The sequence below is a fragment of the Pseudopipra pipra genome, chromosome 2, assembly GCF_036250125.1.
Source record: "Pseudopipra pipra isolate bDixPip1 chromosome 2, bDixPip1.hap1, whole genome shotgun sequence".
Classification (NCBI taxonomy): Eukaryota; Metazoa; Chordata; class Aves; order Passeriformes; family Pipridae; genus Pseudopipra; species Pseudopipra pipra.
Window position 1 is genome coordinate 12,853,081 of NC_087550.1, and position 17,216 is coordinate 12,870,296.

Consider the following 17,216-nt stretch of genomic DNA (forward strand, 5'->3'; position numbering starts at 1 on the left):
CCCGATAGGGTCCCCCCCACCCTACAGGGACCCTCAGCCCCACTAGAAAACCCCCCACCCCCTATAGACCCTATAGCCCCCACAGGGACTCCCCAGCCCCTAGAGGGACCCCTCTGTCCCCATGGGAACACCTTAGCCCCATTGGAACCTCCTCACCCCCTATAAGACCCCCACACCCTATAGAGACCCCCACATCGTCTACAGATCCCACACCTCCACGGGGACCTCCCCTATAGGACCACCCACCATTATCTCACCATATGGACCCCCCAGCCCTATAGGAACCCCCTCCCAGCCCCTATAGACCCCAGACCCCCTATAGGGACTGCAGTGCCCGACCTTGGCCTCCAGATGTCAGCAGCGAGTGCTCTAATTAATATGCATTATATGCTAATAACCTCATTAATATTGATAAACACATTATTTTTTTAATATGTCGAAAAATTAAATGCTTTGCAGCTTTTCCCTATTTTTCACACAAAATCCCAGTGAATTTTCAGGGGGTTTTGTGCTGTTACCTCCCGTTTTTGAGGGAAGGCAACCTCAATTACTGGGTGTTCAAAGTCAATTTTTGGGTGGTCAAAGACATTTTTCTGGTGGTCAGACCCCCCCAAAACGGTGAAGGGACCCCAAAATGACGAGGAACCCCTAAAATGATGAAGGGACTCTAAAATGATGGGAATCCCCCAAAACGATGAGAAGACCCTGAAATTATTGGGAAGGGAAACCCTCAAAATGACTGGGAATGCACCAAAAATTACAAGTACACTCCCAAAATGAGGGGAACCCCCCAAAATGATGAGGAGCCCCTAAAAATGATGAGAGAATACAAAAATAATGGGGAACCCCTAAAACGATGAGGGAATCCCAAAAATTACAAGGACCACCTCAAAATGATGAAGGGACCCCAAATTGATGGGGAAACCCCAAAATGATGAGGGGAATCCCCCAAAACGACGAGAAGACCCCAGAATTATCAGGAATCCCTCAAAATGTCTGGGAACACTCAAAAAATTAAACCTCCAAAATGATGGAGAATCCACCCAAAATGATGAGATCATCCCAAAATGATGGAGAGCCCCCCTCAAATGATGAGAGGACCCAAAAATGATGGGGAAACACTTAAATGGGGAAGGAATCCCAAAAATTACAGGGACCACCCCCAGAATGATGAAGGGCCCCCAAAATGATGGGGAACCCCCCAAAAATCAGAGGGACCACCTCCTAAAATTATGAGGACACCCCAAAATGATGGCAAACCCCCAAAATCATAAGAGCAACCCAAAATTACAAGGAGCCCCCCAAAATGACAGAAAACACCCCAAAATGACTAGGAACTCCCTAAAATTATGAAGGGATCTCAAAATTATGGGGAAGCACCTCAGAATGACAGAAAACACCCCAAAAATCACAAGGACCCCCGAAAATGATGGGGAGCCCCCAGAATGATGGGAGATCCTCCAAAAATTATGAGGACCCTGAAATAATGGGCAACACCTCAAAATGATGGAAAATGAGAAGGAAGGAAACAAGGAAAACCCCAAAGTTTGCTCAAACCACAGTAAATGTCAATTCAAACGGGCTGGACCAGAACTTGGACCTTCTCAGGTGCGTCTTAGGTGGGTCTAGGGTCTGGTGCTGCAGTGCTGAGCCTGGCTTTGCTCAGTGTGGCTTTGCTGAGCCTGGCTTTGCTCACTGCCTTTCTGCTGAGATTGGCTTTGCTGAGCGAGGCTTTGCGGGGCAAGGCTCTGCTCAGCCTGGGTTTGCTGAGCAGCCCACTGCTGAGCACCGCTCTGCTGGGCCTGGCTTTGCTCAGCGTGGCTCTGCTGGACGAGGCTCTGCTGGGTGTCGCTTTGCAGGGCAAGGCTCTGCTGGGTGAGGCTTTGCTGGGTGCCCCACCGCTGAGCGCCGTTCTCCTGAGCCTGGCTCTGCTGAGCCTGGCTCTGCTGGGCTCGTTTTTGCAGGGTGCCGCACCGCTGAGCGAGGCTCCACTGGGCGCAGCTTTGCTGAGCCCCCCACCGCTGAGCGCCGTTCTCCGGAGCGTGGCTCTGCTGAGCCTGGCTTTGCTCAGCGTGCATCTTCAGGGAGAGCATCTGAATAGCGAGGCTCTGCCGGGTGAGGCTTTCCAGGGTCCGTCTCTCCCGGGCGAGCTGCTCCTCTTTGCTTTGCTTGGCGCCGTACTGCCGAGCCCGGCTTTGCTGAGCCTGGCTTTGCTGGGCGTCATCTTTCAGGGCGTGGCCTTGCTCAGCATCGCTCAGCCGAGCGCGGCTCTCCTGAGCCTGGCTTTGCTGGGCTCGGACTTGCGAGGCCGAGCACTGCTGGGCGCAGAAGGCCCAGAAATGGCTGGGCAAGCCCAACCAGCAGAGCAGGAAGATTATGTGCAGGACAAAGCTCAGCACTAGGGCCACGAGCAACGACCAGAACCGGGACCCACACAGCTCGTCCATCCTTAGTCCCAGCGGCTCCTCGGGTTTATCTGAAAAAAGAGAGCTGTCCAGGGTACTTGGAGGGAGTCTCTGGAGACCCTCTGGGAGGTCCCTATGCGTTTAACAGAGGAGGATTTATGGGATTCGGTTTCTGTGTTCCTGTGCTTTGAAGTTGTTCCCATAGTTTTCCCTGGTTTCGGCTCTTCAGCACTTTGCCATCTACCACAATATTTAATTTTTAATAATTTTTATTTTATACATTCTTATTATATATTTTATATACATTTCTATTTTAGTTATTATATATTATGTTTTAAAACTAATACATTTTTACTTTACATATTATCTACTATATTTTATATTTACATTACTATAAATTTTGTTTTTTATTTATAAGAATTTTAATTTAGATATTTTTATTAGTACATATTTTATACTTGTATTATATATTATGCATTATTTTAATGATAAAACTTTATGTATTTTTATGTATTTTATATTTCTATTTATATTACGTAATTTTTAAAATTAGTAAGAATTTTAATTTAGATATCTCCAATATATTTACATTTTATACTTATATTGTTTTATTAATAAAATTTTTATTTTATATATTTATTATATTTTATATTTATATTTTTATTACATACTTTACTAATAGTTTAAAGAATCCCATCTGGGAAGGTCCAACCCCCTTCCCAAGAAGGGAAGTTTTTGGGAATAGAGGGGAGGGATTGAGCCAAGAACCACCCCCAGACCTCCCCCTAACCCCAGAGATCTCCAAACCTCAGGGGATCCCCAAATCGTCCATAACTCCGGGACCCCCAAACCCCTCAGATGCCCCATAATCCCCGGAACGCCCAAGCTCCCAAAACTCTGGGACCCCTCAAACCCCAGTGACCCCCCAACCCTCAACCACAGGGACCCCCAAATCTCAGAGGGCCCCCCCCAACACCCCTTAACTCCAGGACCCCTCAAACCTCTGGGACTCCCAAATCCCAAGCCCCCGAACCACAGAAACCTCCTCCCCAACCCCTCATAACCCCAGAGACCCTCAAACCTCATGGGAACCCCCAAAGCCCCCGTAACTCCAGGACCCCCATACCCCTCAGACCCCCCATAATCCCAGGAACACCCAAACCCTAAACCACAGGGACCCCCAAATCCCAGAGACCTCCCCTGGCCCCCCCATAAACCCAGAGACCCCTAAACACAGGAGACCCCCTCTGGGACCCCACATAATCCCAGAGACACCCCTCCCCAAACCCTCTGTAACTCCAGGACCCCCCAAACCCAAGTGACCCCCAAACCCTAAACCATAGGGACCCCCAAACCCCAAAGATCCCCCAAATCCCCCATAACTCCAAGAGCCCCTCAAAATCCCCAAACTCGTCCTGTAACCCCAGGGAACCCAAACCCCAGAGACCCCCAAATCCCCCATAACTCCGGGATAATAAAATATAATATATAATAGTATGAATATAAGTGAATATAAAATATAATATACAATAATAAAATAGATACGATAAAAATTTATTAAAGAAAAATAGAATATAAATAAATACAAAACATACAATAATACAAATATGTGGAAAATTATTAATTTTTAAAATAAAATATAACCTATCAGAAAATAATGTAAAATATGTAATAATTTTATTAATTTATAAATTAATAAAATATATAAACATAAATATAAAATAATATATAGAATTAATTAAAAATACTAAAAAATAGTATCAAATAAATATTGTGGTTGCTGGAAAACTGCAAAAGTGCTGGAAAACTGCAAAAGTGCTGAAAATAGGGAAAATTATGGGAACAACCTCAAGAGCACCCGACCACAGAAACCAAATCCCACTTCATAAATCCTCCTCTGGAAAACCTGGATTATTCAGTACCCTTGACAGCTTTAGAAGCAGAACCAAGGATTGAAAAATACTGGGAATTTTCACATGCCGGGACTTTTTAATGGCCAGTTCTATGTGTAGTGACCTGGCCAGCTCATATTTGTTACATATATATCATATATACACATGTATCTTATATTCCAGTTCTATTCCTATACATCTATACAGTATTCCAATCATATCTTTTTATACCACTCATATTTGACTCATATATATTTTATATTTCAATTATACACGTATTTTATATAGGGAGAGCTTATATTATGCATTATATAGAGCTTATATTCCAGTAATATATATATTACATATGTATCTTATAGTCCAATTATGTGTATTATGTATAGCTTATATTTCAATTATAGATGTATTTTTATATATATATATCTCATACTCCAATTATGTATGTATTTTCTATAGAGCTTATATTGCACTTATATATATTATATATAGCTTATATTCCCACCATAGATATATTCAACAAATATGTAGTTTATATTCCAATTATATATATTTTTGTATACATACAGTTTATATTCCACTTATATATATTACATATAGCTTATATTCCAATTATATATGTTATATATATAGCTTATATTAATTATATATTTGTACATATAAACTTATATTTCAGTTACAGGTATTTTATAGTTTATATTCATTACATATACATTTCATTTATATAGAGAGTTTACATTCCAGTTAGATTTATTTTACTTATAGACTTTATATACGTTACATATGTATTTTGTATGTATATGGAGCTTATATTCCACTTACATGTACATTTTATATATAGGGACCTTATATGCTGGTTATATATATATTTGACATATATAACTTATATTGCAATTATATACCTACACAACTTCTACTATAATTACATATATATGTTATATATGGCTTATATTCAATTTATATTTCATATATATAGCTTATATTGCAATTATATATGTTTTAGAGAGAGAGAGCCTATATTTCAGTTATATTTTATATATATGCCTGATATTCCAGTTACGTGTTCACGTATGTAGCTTCTACTCCATTTACATCTTATATGTCTAAAATAAATATATAACAAATATAAACTATAGAGATCCTATATTCATCCCCATTATACATATATTTTATAGAGAACTTATATTTCTTATATATGTATTTTATGTATATAAATAGCTTATATTCCAGTTAGATATATACTTTATACATATACCTTATATTCCAGTCATATATATATTTTATATATATATAGCTTACAATCTCACTATATATACTTTTATACATATCCCATACCCCTGTTTTATAAATTTTTTCATATATATATTATAACCTGGAAGGGTTTGGGATTCAGGGAGTCCCGAGAGTTATGGGCGTATTTGGGGGTCTCTGCGGTTGGGGGGGTCCCTGGGATTTGGGGATCCCTGGAGTTATGTGAGGTTTGGGTATCTTCAGGGTTCGGAGAGTCTCTGGAATTATGGGGGGGGGGGTGGGGTTGGGGGTCTCTGCGATTTGGGGGCTCCCTGGAGTTATAGGGTGTTTAGGGGAACCCAGAGTTACAGGGGAGTTTGGGGGTCTCTGGGGCTGGGTGACCCCATGGATTATCAGGAGTCCGGGAGGTCTCTGTGGTTTGGGAGTCTCTGGGATTTGGGGGGTCCCAGAGCTATAGGGGATTTTGAGGGGTCTCTGGAGTTTGGGGGGTCCCTGAGATTAAGGGTGAATTCGGGGGTCTCTGGGGTCCCAGAGATACGAGGGTGTTGGGGGGTCTCTGAGGTTATGGGGTACTTGGGGGTCCCAGAGTTACGGGGGATTTTGGGGGGGTTCTCTGGGGTTTGGAGGGTCCTTGAAACTATGGGGGTTTAAGGTTCCCCTGGGGTTTGGGGGGTCCTGGAGTTAGGGAGGATTTCGGGGATCTCCAGAGTTTTGGTGGGGTTTGGGGGTCTCCAGAGTTTGGGGGAAATGTGTGTCTGAGGTTATAGGAGACTGGGGGGGGGTGGGGTGTGCATCGGGTTTGGGGGTCCCGGAGTTATGGGGGGATTTGAAGGTCTCTGGTCTTTGGGGGCTCTCCGGAGTTTTGGGGGGTCTATGGGGTTTGGAGGACCCGGAGTTATGGAGGACTTGGTGGGGGAGGGTTCCCCCGGGCTTTGGAGGTCTCCGGGGTTCGGGCGGTCCCTGGCCGCGCAAGGCCGAGCTTTGCCTCGCTCCACAACTGCGGGGAGGAACCGCGTCCTTAAACTCCTCCCCCGAGCGAGACAGGCTCGGCCGGGGCCAGGTGCTGATCGCAAAACCACAATTCCACTTTATTTTACCCCAAAAAAAGAGGAGGAAAAAGAGAGAAGATGGAAAAGCAGGAAAAATGCGAGAGCGAGTCTAAACCCACAGGGAAGGATTTACCCACACCACGCGGTCCCGTAGGCTCAGGAGATCCCAGCCGGTCTTTTCCCTTGTCCTGGAGCCCCCGAGGAGCCGCAGCCCCCCCCAGCAAAGCCCTCACCTCCCCCTTGGGTGCCGCTTAAATACTCCCAACTCCCCCCCTCCAGGGCAGCCCCCGAAAACCCGCTGGTTAATTCCAGTTTCCCAGGTCAAATTTGCCTGGAAAGCGTTATCTGGGAGGTAATTCCTCGCCTTGGACTCGATTGTAACAATTTTTGACAGAAGCACCGCCTAGGAGGGCTCCTAGATCCCTCCCGGGGCTTTGCCTCGCCCCTCCCGGAGCTTTTGCTCCTTCGAGTAAGGCAGCTCAGCTTCTGCAGCCCCGCGCCTAAAGCTGCTCGGCTTGAGCTCAACTTTTTTGGGGGTTCAGCGGCTCATCTTTAGTTCAGCTTTTTTGGGGGGGGTTCAGCAGCTCGGCTTTAGCTCAGGTTTTGCAGCCCCGCGCCTAAAGCAGCTCGGCTTGAGCTCAGTTTTGCAGCTCGGCCCAGCTAAACTCAGCTCGGGTCTTCGCAGCGAGGTTTTTAAGCTCGAGGCGATGGCGAAGCAGATCCCGCCTTTTAATGTCCATTACACGGGGGCCTGGGGGGTTTGGGGTCCCTGCGGTTTGGAGGGGTCACGGGAGTTTGGGGGTCCCCGGCGTTGGGGGCGGTTTGGGGGATCTTTGGGGTTTGGGGGGGTCCTGGAGTTATGTGACGTCTCTGGAGTTTGGGGGTCCTTGGGGTTAAGGGGGGATCACAGGGGTTTGGAGAGTCCCAGAGTTATGAGGAGTCTCTAGGGGTCTCTGGGGTATGGGGGGATCACAGGGGTTTGAGGGAGCCTGGAGTTATGAGGGATTGTGGGTCTCTGGGGTTTGGGGGTTTGGTAGTTATGGGGATCTTGGGGGGGCGTCTCTGTGGTTTGGGGGGGATCACAGGGATTTGGGGGGTCCCAGAGTTACAGGGGGTTTGAGGGGTCTCTGGGGTTATGGGGAGCTTGGGAGTCCCTGGGGTTTGGGGTCTCTGGGGTTTGAGGGGGTCTCAGGGGTCTGTGGGGGTCCCTGGGGTTATGGGGTTTTTTTAGGGATCTCTGGAGTTTGAGGAGCATCTCTGGGGTTTGAGGATCCCCGAGTTTTGAGGGGACTGCGGGGGTTGAGGGATCCCCTGGAGTTTTGAATGTTCCTAGGGTTATGCAGGGGTTTGAGGGGTCTCCGGGGCAGTTTGGGGGTTCAGGAGCAGTTTGGGGGGATTCAGAAGCAGGTTTGGGAGCAGTTTGGGGGGCAGTTTTGGGCGTTCAGGGGCCATTTTTAGGATCAGGACACATCTGGGGCATTTGGAGACCCCCAGGTACATTGGGGACCCCTCAGAGATACTTGAGGGACACCTCGGGGACATTTGGGAACCCCAGGGGCACACTGGGACCCCTCGGGGCCACCTGGGAGACACCTGGGAACACCTGGGGACCCCCAGGTGGGGGACATTCAGGGACACTTGAGGACATTTGGAGACCCCCCCGGGGCACATTGAGGACCCCCCAAGGACATTTGAGGGACATTTGGGGACCCCCAGGGGCACACTGAGACTGCGCTGGGGCATCTGAGGGGGATCTGGGGATGTTTGGAGACACCTGAGGACATTTGGGGACAACTGGTGACGTTTGGGGACCAGCCGGGGCATGCTGGAGACCCTGGGGCACATTGGGACCTCCCAGGGCCACCTGGGGGCCACCTGGGAGAGATTTGGGGACACCTCAGAGAGGACACCTCAGGGACATCTGAGGGACATCTGAGGACCCCCTGAGGCACTCAGGGACCCGCTTGGGGACACCTGGGGACATTTGGGGACCCCCCCAACAGCATTGAGGAGCCTTCAGAGGCACTCGGGGGAAATCTGGATGCACCTTGGGGACACCTGGAGCTATTTGGTGACCCCACAGGGACATTTGGGGACACCTGCAGGACACTGGGGGACATTTGAGGACCCCCAGGGGGACATTGAGACCCCCCTGGGGACATTTGGTGACATCTGGGAACATACGGGGTGTCAGTCTCCTGTCCCTTTTCCTTCTCTTCCTCCTGAGAGACTGTTGTTTACTTAAATTCAAAAACATGTTTGAGTTTGATTTTAACTTTTCAGACCCAGAAGTATCTGAGGCTATATTGGAGTTACTCTTATGAAACTTCAGTAACATTTGGAAGGAAAGGTTTCCTCAGCAAACTATCAGTATTTCCCTTCTAATAACAGGGGAAAAAAAAAAGAGGAGAGATGCTACAGAGAGATGCTACAGGAATTTATGGAAGAAAAGAAAGTTGCTCAGGAATTTGCTAAGTATAAGTTGACTTTTCACCTAGGATAAGAACATTGATCAAGACACTTAACTTCACATGTAATGATAGCAAAGGTTAACATGCAGACATAAAGGAGTTAGGTTTAATCATTTAGTAGAAGATTGCTGTGTACTGTGAAAGGGAGAATTTTGAGAGGAAAATATATTAATTGGACTTAATAAGCATATTTAATTTACAGTGACTTTTAGAACAGATATTTCCAGCCCTGCAGTACAGATTTCATAGGCTGGTTGGAAGGTCTTTCAAGAAGAGTGCCTGAAACAGTTAAATGCTTCTTTTCTTAGAAAGCTTCAAACTTCCACGTACAGAAAACACAATAACTTACAGTGTCTTTATGCTTGCCTGCATATTTATTGCCTAATTCATATCCATGAAATTTCTGAATGAAGTGAACATTAGTTATCTTTTTTTTAAAAATTATAATTACAGTAGTTAAAATCCCAAACAAGAAGGTTTACACTTTGTTTTTACAGGATGAAAGCTTAATAAGACTTGAATCCCTCAAAAACCCCCCACATATCTATAAACCCCCACATATCTGAACTGCCCTACATTATATGTGAATTTCTCCATTAAATTAGTAACTTGTGTAAATAATGTAGACAGATATACAAAACTTTGATCAGTTGTCTAAGAGTTATGAAAATACTACTGAAGAGTAAAATTACAGAAAAAACCAGAAAAATCCTTCATTGTTTGTATTTTAAACAATAATATCACTTTGTATTTTATGTTCCTGGTTGTTTGCTGTGTCTGAACAGCATTTTAAACAGAACCCTCTGTCCCATATTACATTCTAGAGTTGCTTCGTGTGTTCTTCCATTTACAACATTTTAAAATACAAATGCAGTCCTATTTTGTTGGTTTATTCCTGATCACTTCTGACTTTGTCTGCTTAAGTTATCAGTAATTCATGGACAGACACAGAAAAGCTGTAAAATGACAGCCTTGTATATATACACAGGGAGAGAATATACGTATACACATAAAATACTAAGGGAAAAAAGCAGACAAAGTGTGTAATACTCTCATACCGTAGTAATGCAATTACAGACACCTAATGTTTGAAAACTTACACTGCATTAAGCCAGGAAAACAGAGTCCCACCTTTGCTCTCCAAACAGCAGAATAAAGACATGTGAAAAGAAAGTATCTTTTGAAGTTCAGGCTCAGACCCTGCACAGTGATACAAGAAAGGATTTCAACTTGTGATATTGCTTCCTTTTCCAATAGAAAAGTTTTTTAAAAATCGAGCAGAATATTTGCAGTTCTTTGATCTATCTACAATAAATTTTATGTTTCTGAGACAAGAATAGACATGCTGGCTTTATTGTGTTTTACGTTTGTGCTAGAAGTGCCAGTGGAACCAACATCTCCTATTAGAGAGAAAAATAATCTGAAGATTTGAGTCTGTCATAATAGATGGAAAAAAGAATCTTTTGCTCTGTGTTCAAATAATGAATGCAGCATACAAAAATAATGCCCAAGAACAGCCCCAATAATTCTTACATTTAAATTAAGTCTTGTAGTGACAGAGTAGACTTCTGAAAAACAATATTTCTTAGGTTGGACGGAAAAAAAAATTAAGATCTATAAATATCCGAGTTCTTATTGATATGACAAGAAGTTTTTTGTGCTGAATAGTAAGAGCAATACTGATAAGAAAAAGGTCAATGAATATACTGAACTGCAGTTGCCATGGGAACCAGTAATGCCTTTTACCTATGATTAGATACTGAGATAAATCAGGTGCATGTTTGTATCTATATGCTGGTGGGAGGACGGTTATTTAAGTTGAAGACATAAATTCATGACAGACAAGGAAATGTGCTATTTCATATTTCATTTACATCCAGAGTTGTCCACCCTCAGAATGGGGTCAGCAGTTTAGCTGACATTATTACAGTTTAATAATTTTGGTTTAGGAAAGTCAACAGCTGTTTTTCTCCAAGGTCAGATGACTCAGCAGAGTAAAATTTCTTTGCAAGTAAACTAACTTTAAAAAATGAACTCTATTTAAAAACTGAATGTACAGCTGCTGACTGAGGATAATGTATGCACACCTGACCTCAAATGCCTTCAGATCCATAGCTATTGTATGTCACCACAGGTACTCTGAATTTGTCTTAGATCTTGGAATACATGTTTTATTGGTAATATGACTTCTCAATTAAAAGTTAGAAACATACTTTTATCAGTCTACTCCTTTGGCATACAGTCTCAAAAGCAGTATAGAAGTTCTGATAACTCTTTATCTGATTATCTCTATTAAACGAGAGAAAAAGGTACTTTCAAAGTGATGTCACTTTCTAGGAGAAAACTTTGACTTTTTCATCAAATGTAATGTATTCAAAATCAGGATCACGATGCCTTTGTGTGCATTAAAAACCATCAATAAATCCTCCTGCTCCTATCAGTACACCAGTGACAGATGATTTGATATCGGGTCAATTTTATCATCCAGGTTTTGCTTTTTATCTTATTATTTCAAGGATAGTTTCATTACTTGTAACATCACTCTAATACCCCTATTTGCAGGTGATGGAGAATTTCTATTACAGTTGTAACTTATGATATCATTTTCTTTTCTTCAAATTTTGGCACAGGAAAATTGCGGTAATTCATTTAAATCTATAAAAAATGGCATTTATAGTAATGAAATCAGAATTTGAAATGGAAAGCAAGGCACAAAGACCTATAGGGCAGTTACTGGTCTAAATGTTGCTTTCAGTACACTGGTGTCTACATATGAAAAGGAAAATGCAGTTGTGCAGAAGATGACATGTGAGGAAATAGACAACCTGGAGAGTGTTGAATCCCAGAATTATCTGAAAATTCCGTATTTTTTTTTCTGCCACTGAAACATTCCCTTTCCCTCTCTACCTAGGCAATATTCCTTTATGAGAGCATGCAGGAGGACCTCAGCTGTGGACAATCTGAACCACCTTTTTCTTGCTGGTTGCTTCCCAGATTTCTTCCAGTGTGACAGAGTTCACTGTGGAAAGCATTATGTTTTGCCTGACCAGTTTGGGATACACCATGATGGTATCAGTCTATGACGAGCCTAAAATAGTTTATTTCAAAGCCTCAGAGTGATTGACTTCCCATTTTGCACATCTAGTCAGCCTGGATACACATGTGTGATCGCAGCTATTCCGTGAAGGAAAATTCATTTCTTGTTCTAGTAAAATGAAAGTTGATGCATCAAAGGAAGGGAACATGTAAAAAATTGTTTTCTGATATGTTAACAATTAGATCATCTTCATTTCATAAATTCATTAATTTTAGTTAGCATTGTATCAACACAGAACTATTTCCATCAATTACAAAAAAAAGGAGAATAGTTTTATCTGATCTAGTTCAGATTTAAATGTTAAAGTTGAGTGAGTGAATGATTGACTTTCAAAAAATACTTTTGGTTTCAAGAAATCTTGTTTATTTGAATTTATTTCAAGAATCATTGAGTGCATTTTCACTTAATAAAACTGACAGAAAGAAAAAATAACTTTTTCAAGCAGACTGCTTCCATCCGGCCTCAGTTGGCTTTACATCTTTCCTGTATCTGTTTGACATCAGTTGTTTTTCATGTGTTACATATTAAACTTAGCATTTATAAAAAAAGAATTTGTATTTAGTAAAGTAATTATACAAAGATAGCTTCATTTTCCTCAGTACATGTGGAAATTGCAAATGCTGGAATTAAGTGATAAAATTTTACTATATAACATTAAAGTACACATACTTAGAAAATTACAACTCCTATTTCCATTCAGATGATTTTTTTTCCCCGCAATATGAGTGGGAAAACAAGGAGAGTTTTTGATAGAGCAGCATCAGGAGACCTCTTCATCCAAGGAGGTAACAGAAGTCTACTTTAAGCTTAAGTGGTTTTTTTGGAAGTAGGATATATAAATCTTGGTGTCTTGTACAAGGCAAAAGAAGTCAAACTAGGACTCAACAAATTGAGGTCCTCAACAGAGCAAGGAGGTTAATCATTATTAGAACTATGACATTATTAATAATCTTAGTAATCATTCAAGATTATTCAGGCCTGCAGGAAAGAGACTGTGTGGCCTTTCAACAGCTGAATGAGACCCACCATTTTCAACTCACTACACCTAAAAGTGGAGAGGAATTCCCTGTGATGTGTGATGAAATGAAGAAATGGCAAATTACAACATGGAATGTGAGCACAGTACTTCAAAAGCTGCTTTCAAAAAGGGAATGGAAAAACTACAGAGATTTTTTTCTGGTGGTGGTACAATAAAGTAAATATAGGAAATAAGTAATGTGCATATAATTACATTGTGTCCTCTAGCCTATGTCCCTATAACACAAATCAACTAGTGTTGTAAACATATGGACCTGTTTGGTTATTTCCTTCAATTTTTTAAGTGTGGAGGCCATTGTTCAGATGACAAGGTTTGGGAAATCCACACATTTCTTCTAACTTAACATGCTAGGAATCAATTATTAATATCCTCTTCCTGTAAGATTAGTTAATTCAGCTGACGAAATTAGATGAGCTTCATTATTTTACTTCAGAGTTCATAACTTAATTGTCTTCTACAGCAATTTCTCTTGCATTCAAAACTTTTTTTTTAAAAGGTTGGCTTAATAAAAACATACAAGCAGCATTTGTTCTAGGTAAATTAATAAGAATTTTTAATGCTTTGCTTTAATTAAAGTATGTAGGCATTCAAATTATCATGTTATTGAAATAATATCACAAATTATTTTGTAAATAAAGAATGTAACATAGAGTGGAAATCAGAAAGGAGAATATCCTTTTTGTTTATCTTTCACTATTTACCTCACGGCATTAACAAAATAAATCTGTTACTGAAGTTTCCCATGACAGATTCTAACAATGGGACACACACCAACTTCCATAATCCACTCTGTATTCTTTTTACACTACAAAAAATATCTTGTCTAATGCTTTATTAAAGACTATTGAAAATGAAGATACAAATGGTCTGATATTTTGACTGTTTTTAGAATGTAAAAATAAGCCCATCACATGCTCTAATTCACCAATCCTAAAATATTTTAATTTAAATAACCTGTCCCTCTGTCTCCAAAATTCACCCAAATTCTATTATCAAATAAAACTCTACAGATCTGCTTGCTCCTTTTATGATGATTTTTCAGTAATTAAAGAGACTAATATATTGAAGCTTTAGATGGTCTTACAATAGTAATATCCTACCATAGCATACTAGAAATGTTAGCATACATACTAATGTAGAAATACCATACTACGGCCTATTTTGATTGATCTGTTCACCTACTTCATTAAATCTAAAAAACTGTTTTAAGAAACCTAAATGTTCATAGTCTACTCTTCAGCAATTAGAATAAGATCTAGAAGCCATAATAAGGGTCTTCAGAAAGAAGTTTCTCTAATGTCCATCAGGTGCAGGAGTTGGTAGAAGAAAGTTTTCTAGTGATTGTTATTATTTTAAATTTTTAAATTAAAATCTGAGTAACTCATATCACATTCATTCTAGAGGATGATATAACAAGGTGAGCTAAGTACCTGTATGTAATGGAAAGCAATTATTTTTTTAAGTGCCTATTGTAAGACATTTTAAAAATCCCACGTTAGTACTATGAAGAGATTTTTTAGTATAACTTTGTGCTATATTCTATTAATCTGATTTGCTAGCACTACACAAAATGCTTTCCTCCCTTTATTTACCTAAATGTTGAGCCTGTGAAGTGGAATCTTTAAAGTCTAAAAATCAAAATTATACTCATAAACAAAGTGAGTTTTCATAGCAGATTGATAAAAAATGTAAAAAAAAAATTAATAGGTTTGTCCTCTTCTACATATTTAAAGAAGACATCATTCAGGTTGCTACTTCTACTTACATGCATTTCACTGATAGTTACCATAAGCTGAAAGGATAACCCTGACTTGTAGTGTCCCTTTTCCCTCCAGGCATTAATTGATGATTAAATGATTCTGTGTTATGTTTTTAGTTTCCATAATAACTTTACATTTACTCTTTTTTTCTCCTTCCTACACACAATGGGAGCTCTGAAGCCTAAAATGGAGGCTGAGCTGACAAGGTTTGTTTTTTTCCTCAGGTATTATATAATCTAATATTATGATATAATATTATAATGTCAGATTGATTACAGTTGTAAATAATGTTTTAATATCTGTACTTTTAATTTTAAAGGCAATTTGTGTTCATTTATGTGCTGGTTCTTCCTGGGTTGGAGTTAATTTTTTTCATAATGTCTGGTGTGGGGCTGTGTTTTGGATTTGTGCTGAAAAGAGTGTTGATAACACAGGGATGTTGTTGTTATCACTGAGCATTTGTAATGAGTTCTCTGGCATTCCTGGCAGCCACAGTCACGCTGAGAGATTGGGAGCCTGCTTATTGCCCAAAAAGCACCTCTCAAACAGCCCTTTCAATTGCTCTGCATGGTCCTGACAGCACCACATTTCCCACTGACTGACTCTGAAGCTGGATGTTCCAATGGTTTCTAGCTCAGACTCCTGAGGTGAAAAGCAGATCAAAACCTGGAAAGTTTATAACTCATGAGCTATTAAGAATATGTGCAATATTCAAAAGCAACCAAGGAGATAATGATGTTTGGCCTTAACTTGCTGAACAGAAATGCAGCCATGCTTTTCATGCTTCAATTCTTTCATTTTCATTTTGTTTCATATTTTCAAACAGCCAAGGACAGTAGAAAAAGTGGCAAAAATATAGTTAATATTTATACTTCTCTTAAAAACCTCTTCCTTTTAAGAGAACACACTGGGTAAACGAAAAACTTTTAAAATGCTAAACCAAGTAAATCCATTGCAGGTTTTTGCAAATCTCCCCCTCCCCTGGATTTTTCATCCTGTAGAAAATTTTAGAGGGGCAGGGAGGAAAGCATATATATATTGATGGGTTATTCCTGTCAACCTTTATCAACATCTTCACTCTACAAGCAAATATCAGATTTATGAAGTTATGCTACTTCATGAACTACAGGAGCTGATATTTTATATTTGCCTACTTGTAGGGAACTGTATGGAAAATTTATGCATTGAGTGCATGAACATTCAGGATACATAAAAATGAGTAAGTATGCTTTTTGCCTTGTATTTGTGTTTTAATTGAGAATCAAAGCCAAGCTGGGAAAACATATCATTGTTTATACAACCACTCAGCTTGACAGGGCAGATGGAAAATTGGGCTAAAAATAGAAAGCACTGGAAAGCAGTTCTTGCTGGGTGAATTTCAAATACAGAGCTAAGCTAGAGGTGTATGCACCCAGCATAGCACACAGAGAACCACTGTCTAACAAATACACAGCTTGAGTAGGAAAATTTAATGGCAGCCTTCAAACAAGTAGAAGTGATAAAAAAGGAGTGACAGTCTGCAATACTTGATTTCTTGCTAAGTAAATCTTCAAGATACCTTAATAAAGATGTAGTTTACATGAATCTTCTCCTAAATACCTCAATTTTTTTCCTAAGTGGCACAGTAAAAAAAACAAATTTAGAAAGGGAGAGGATACATACTAAACACTTGGAATACCAAAAATCTCATCTTACTTCTGGAGTTTTTTTGTTCCAGCTATGTGTCTGGTGAACTGCTGCTTCTTTTGTCCAATTAATGAGGTGTCCTGGAGATTTTTGTATAGAACAACTGACCTTGGGCACTCAACATTTTACTCTGGCATAGAAGAGCTATCCTTTAGCATCTAGACCTTTTTCAGGAAATTCACTATGAAGTAATGTGAATTAATATAATCAAAGCTTGGAGATAAAAAACATGTGGCTCATTTTAGCCTGAAAGAAACCATGAAGGGAAGCCCTTCACAGACAGATAGCAGGTATTTTTCCAGGAACATCTACTCCACACCTAAACTTACCACGTGCCACTAATTACTTCCCAATAAAAGCCACATCTCCATCATTTTCAAGGAAGATGAGGGTCATCATAAATCTTTAGAGTACCAGGAAACATCACTATCTAATTGCAAAGTGTCTGTCACTTTAAAACAAAGTGATAATCTGTCAAAAAAGAGATATAGATTATGGAGAATGGAAACTTTTTGTGTTTTGTAGATATCACAGAGGTGTGCACACATGCACACACCCTTAACTAATGT

The 17,216-nt window shown here is 40.6% G+C and overlaps 1 protein-coding gene across 1 annotated transcript; it reads right to left on the reverse strand.

Annotated features, from left to right (window-relative positions):
* Nucleotides 1–402: 402 nt before the first annotated feature.
* Nucleotides 403–6,800, reverse strand: LOC135406596 (uncharacterized). The gene is made up of 2 exons (XM_064640929.1): nt 6,728–6,800; nt 403–2,476 (listed from the first exon to the last, which is right to left on the reverse strand). Exon 2 carries the CDS (start codon nt 2,445–2,447, stop codon nt 1,626–1,628), a length of 822 nt encoding a protein of 273 aa, XP_064496999.1. The 5' UTR covers nt 2,448–2,476; nt 6,728–6,800; the 3' UTR covers nt 403–1,625.
* Nucleotides 6,801–17,216: the final 10,416 nt, after the last annotated feature.

What these genes read in the sequence shown, in the direction of transcription:
- LOC135406596 (XM_064640929.1), bottom strand. Translation starts at nt 2,447, where the DNA reads ATGGACGAGCTGTGTGGGTCCCGGTTCTGGTCGTTGCTCGTGGCCCTA.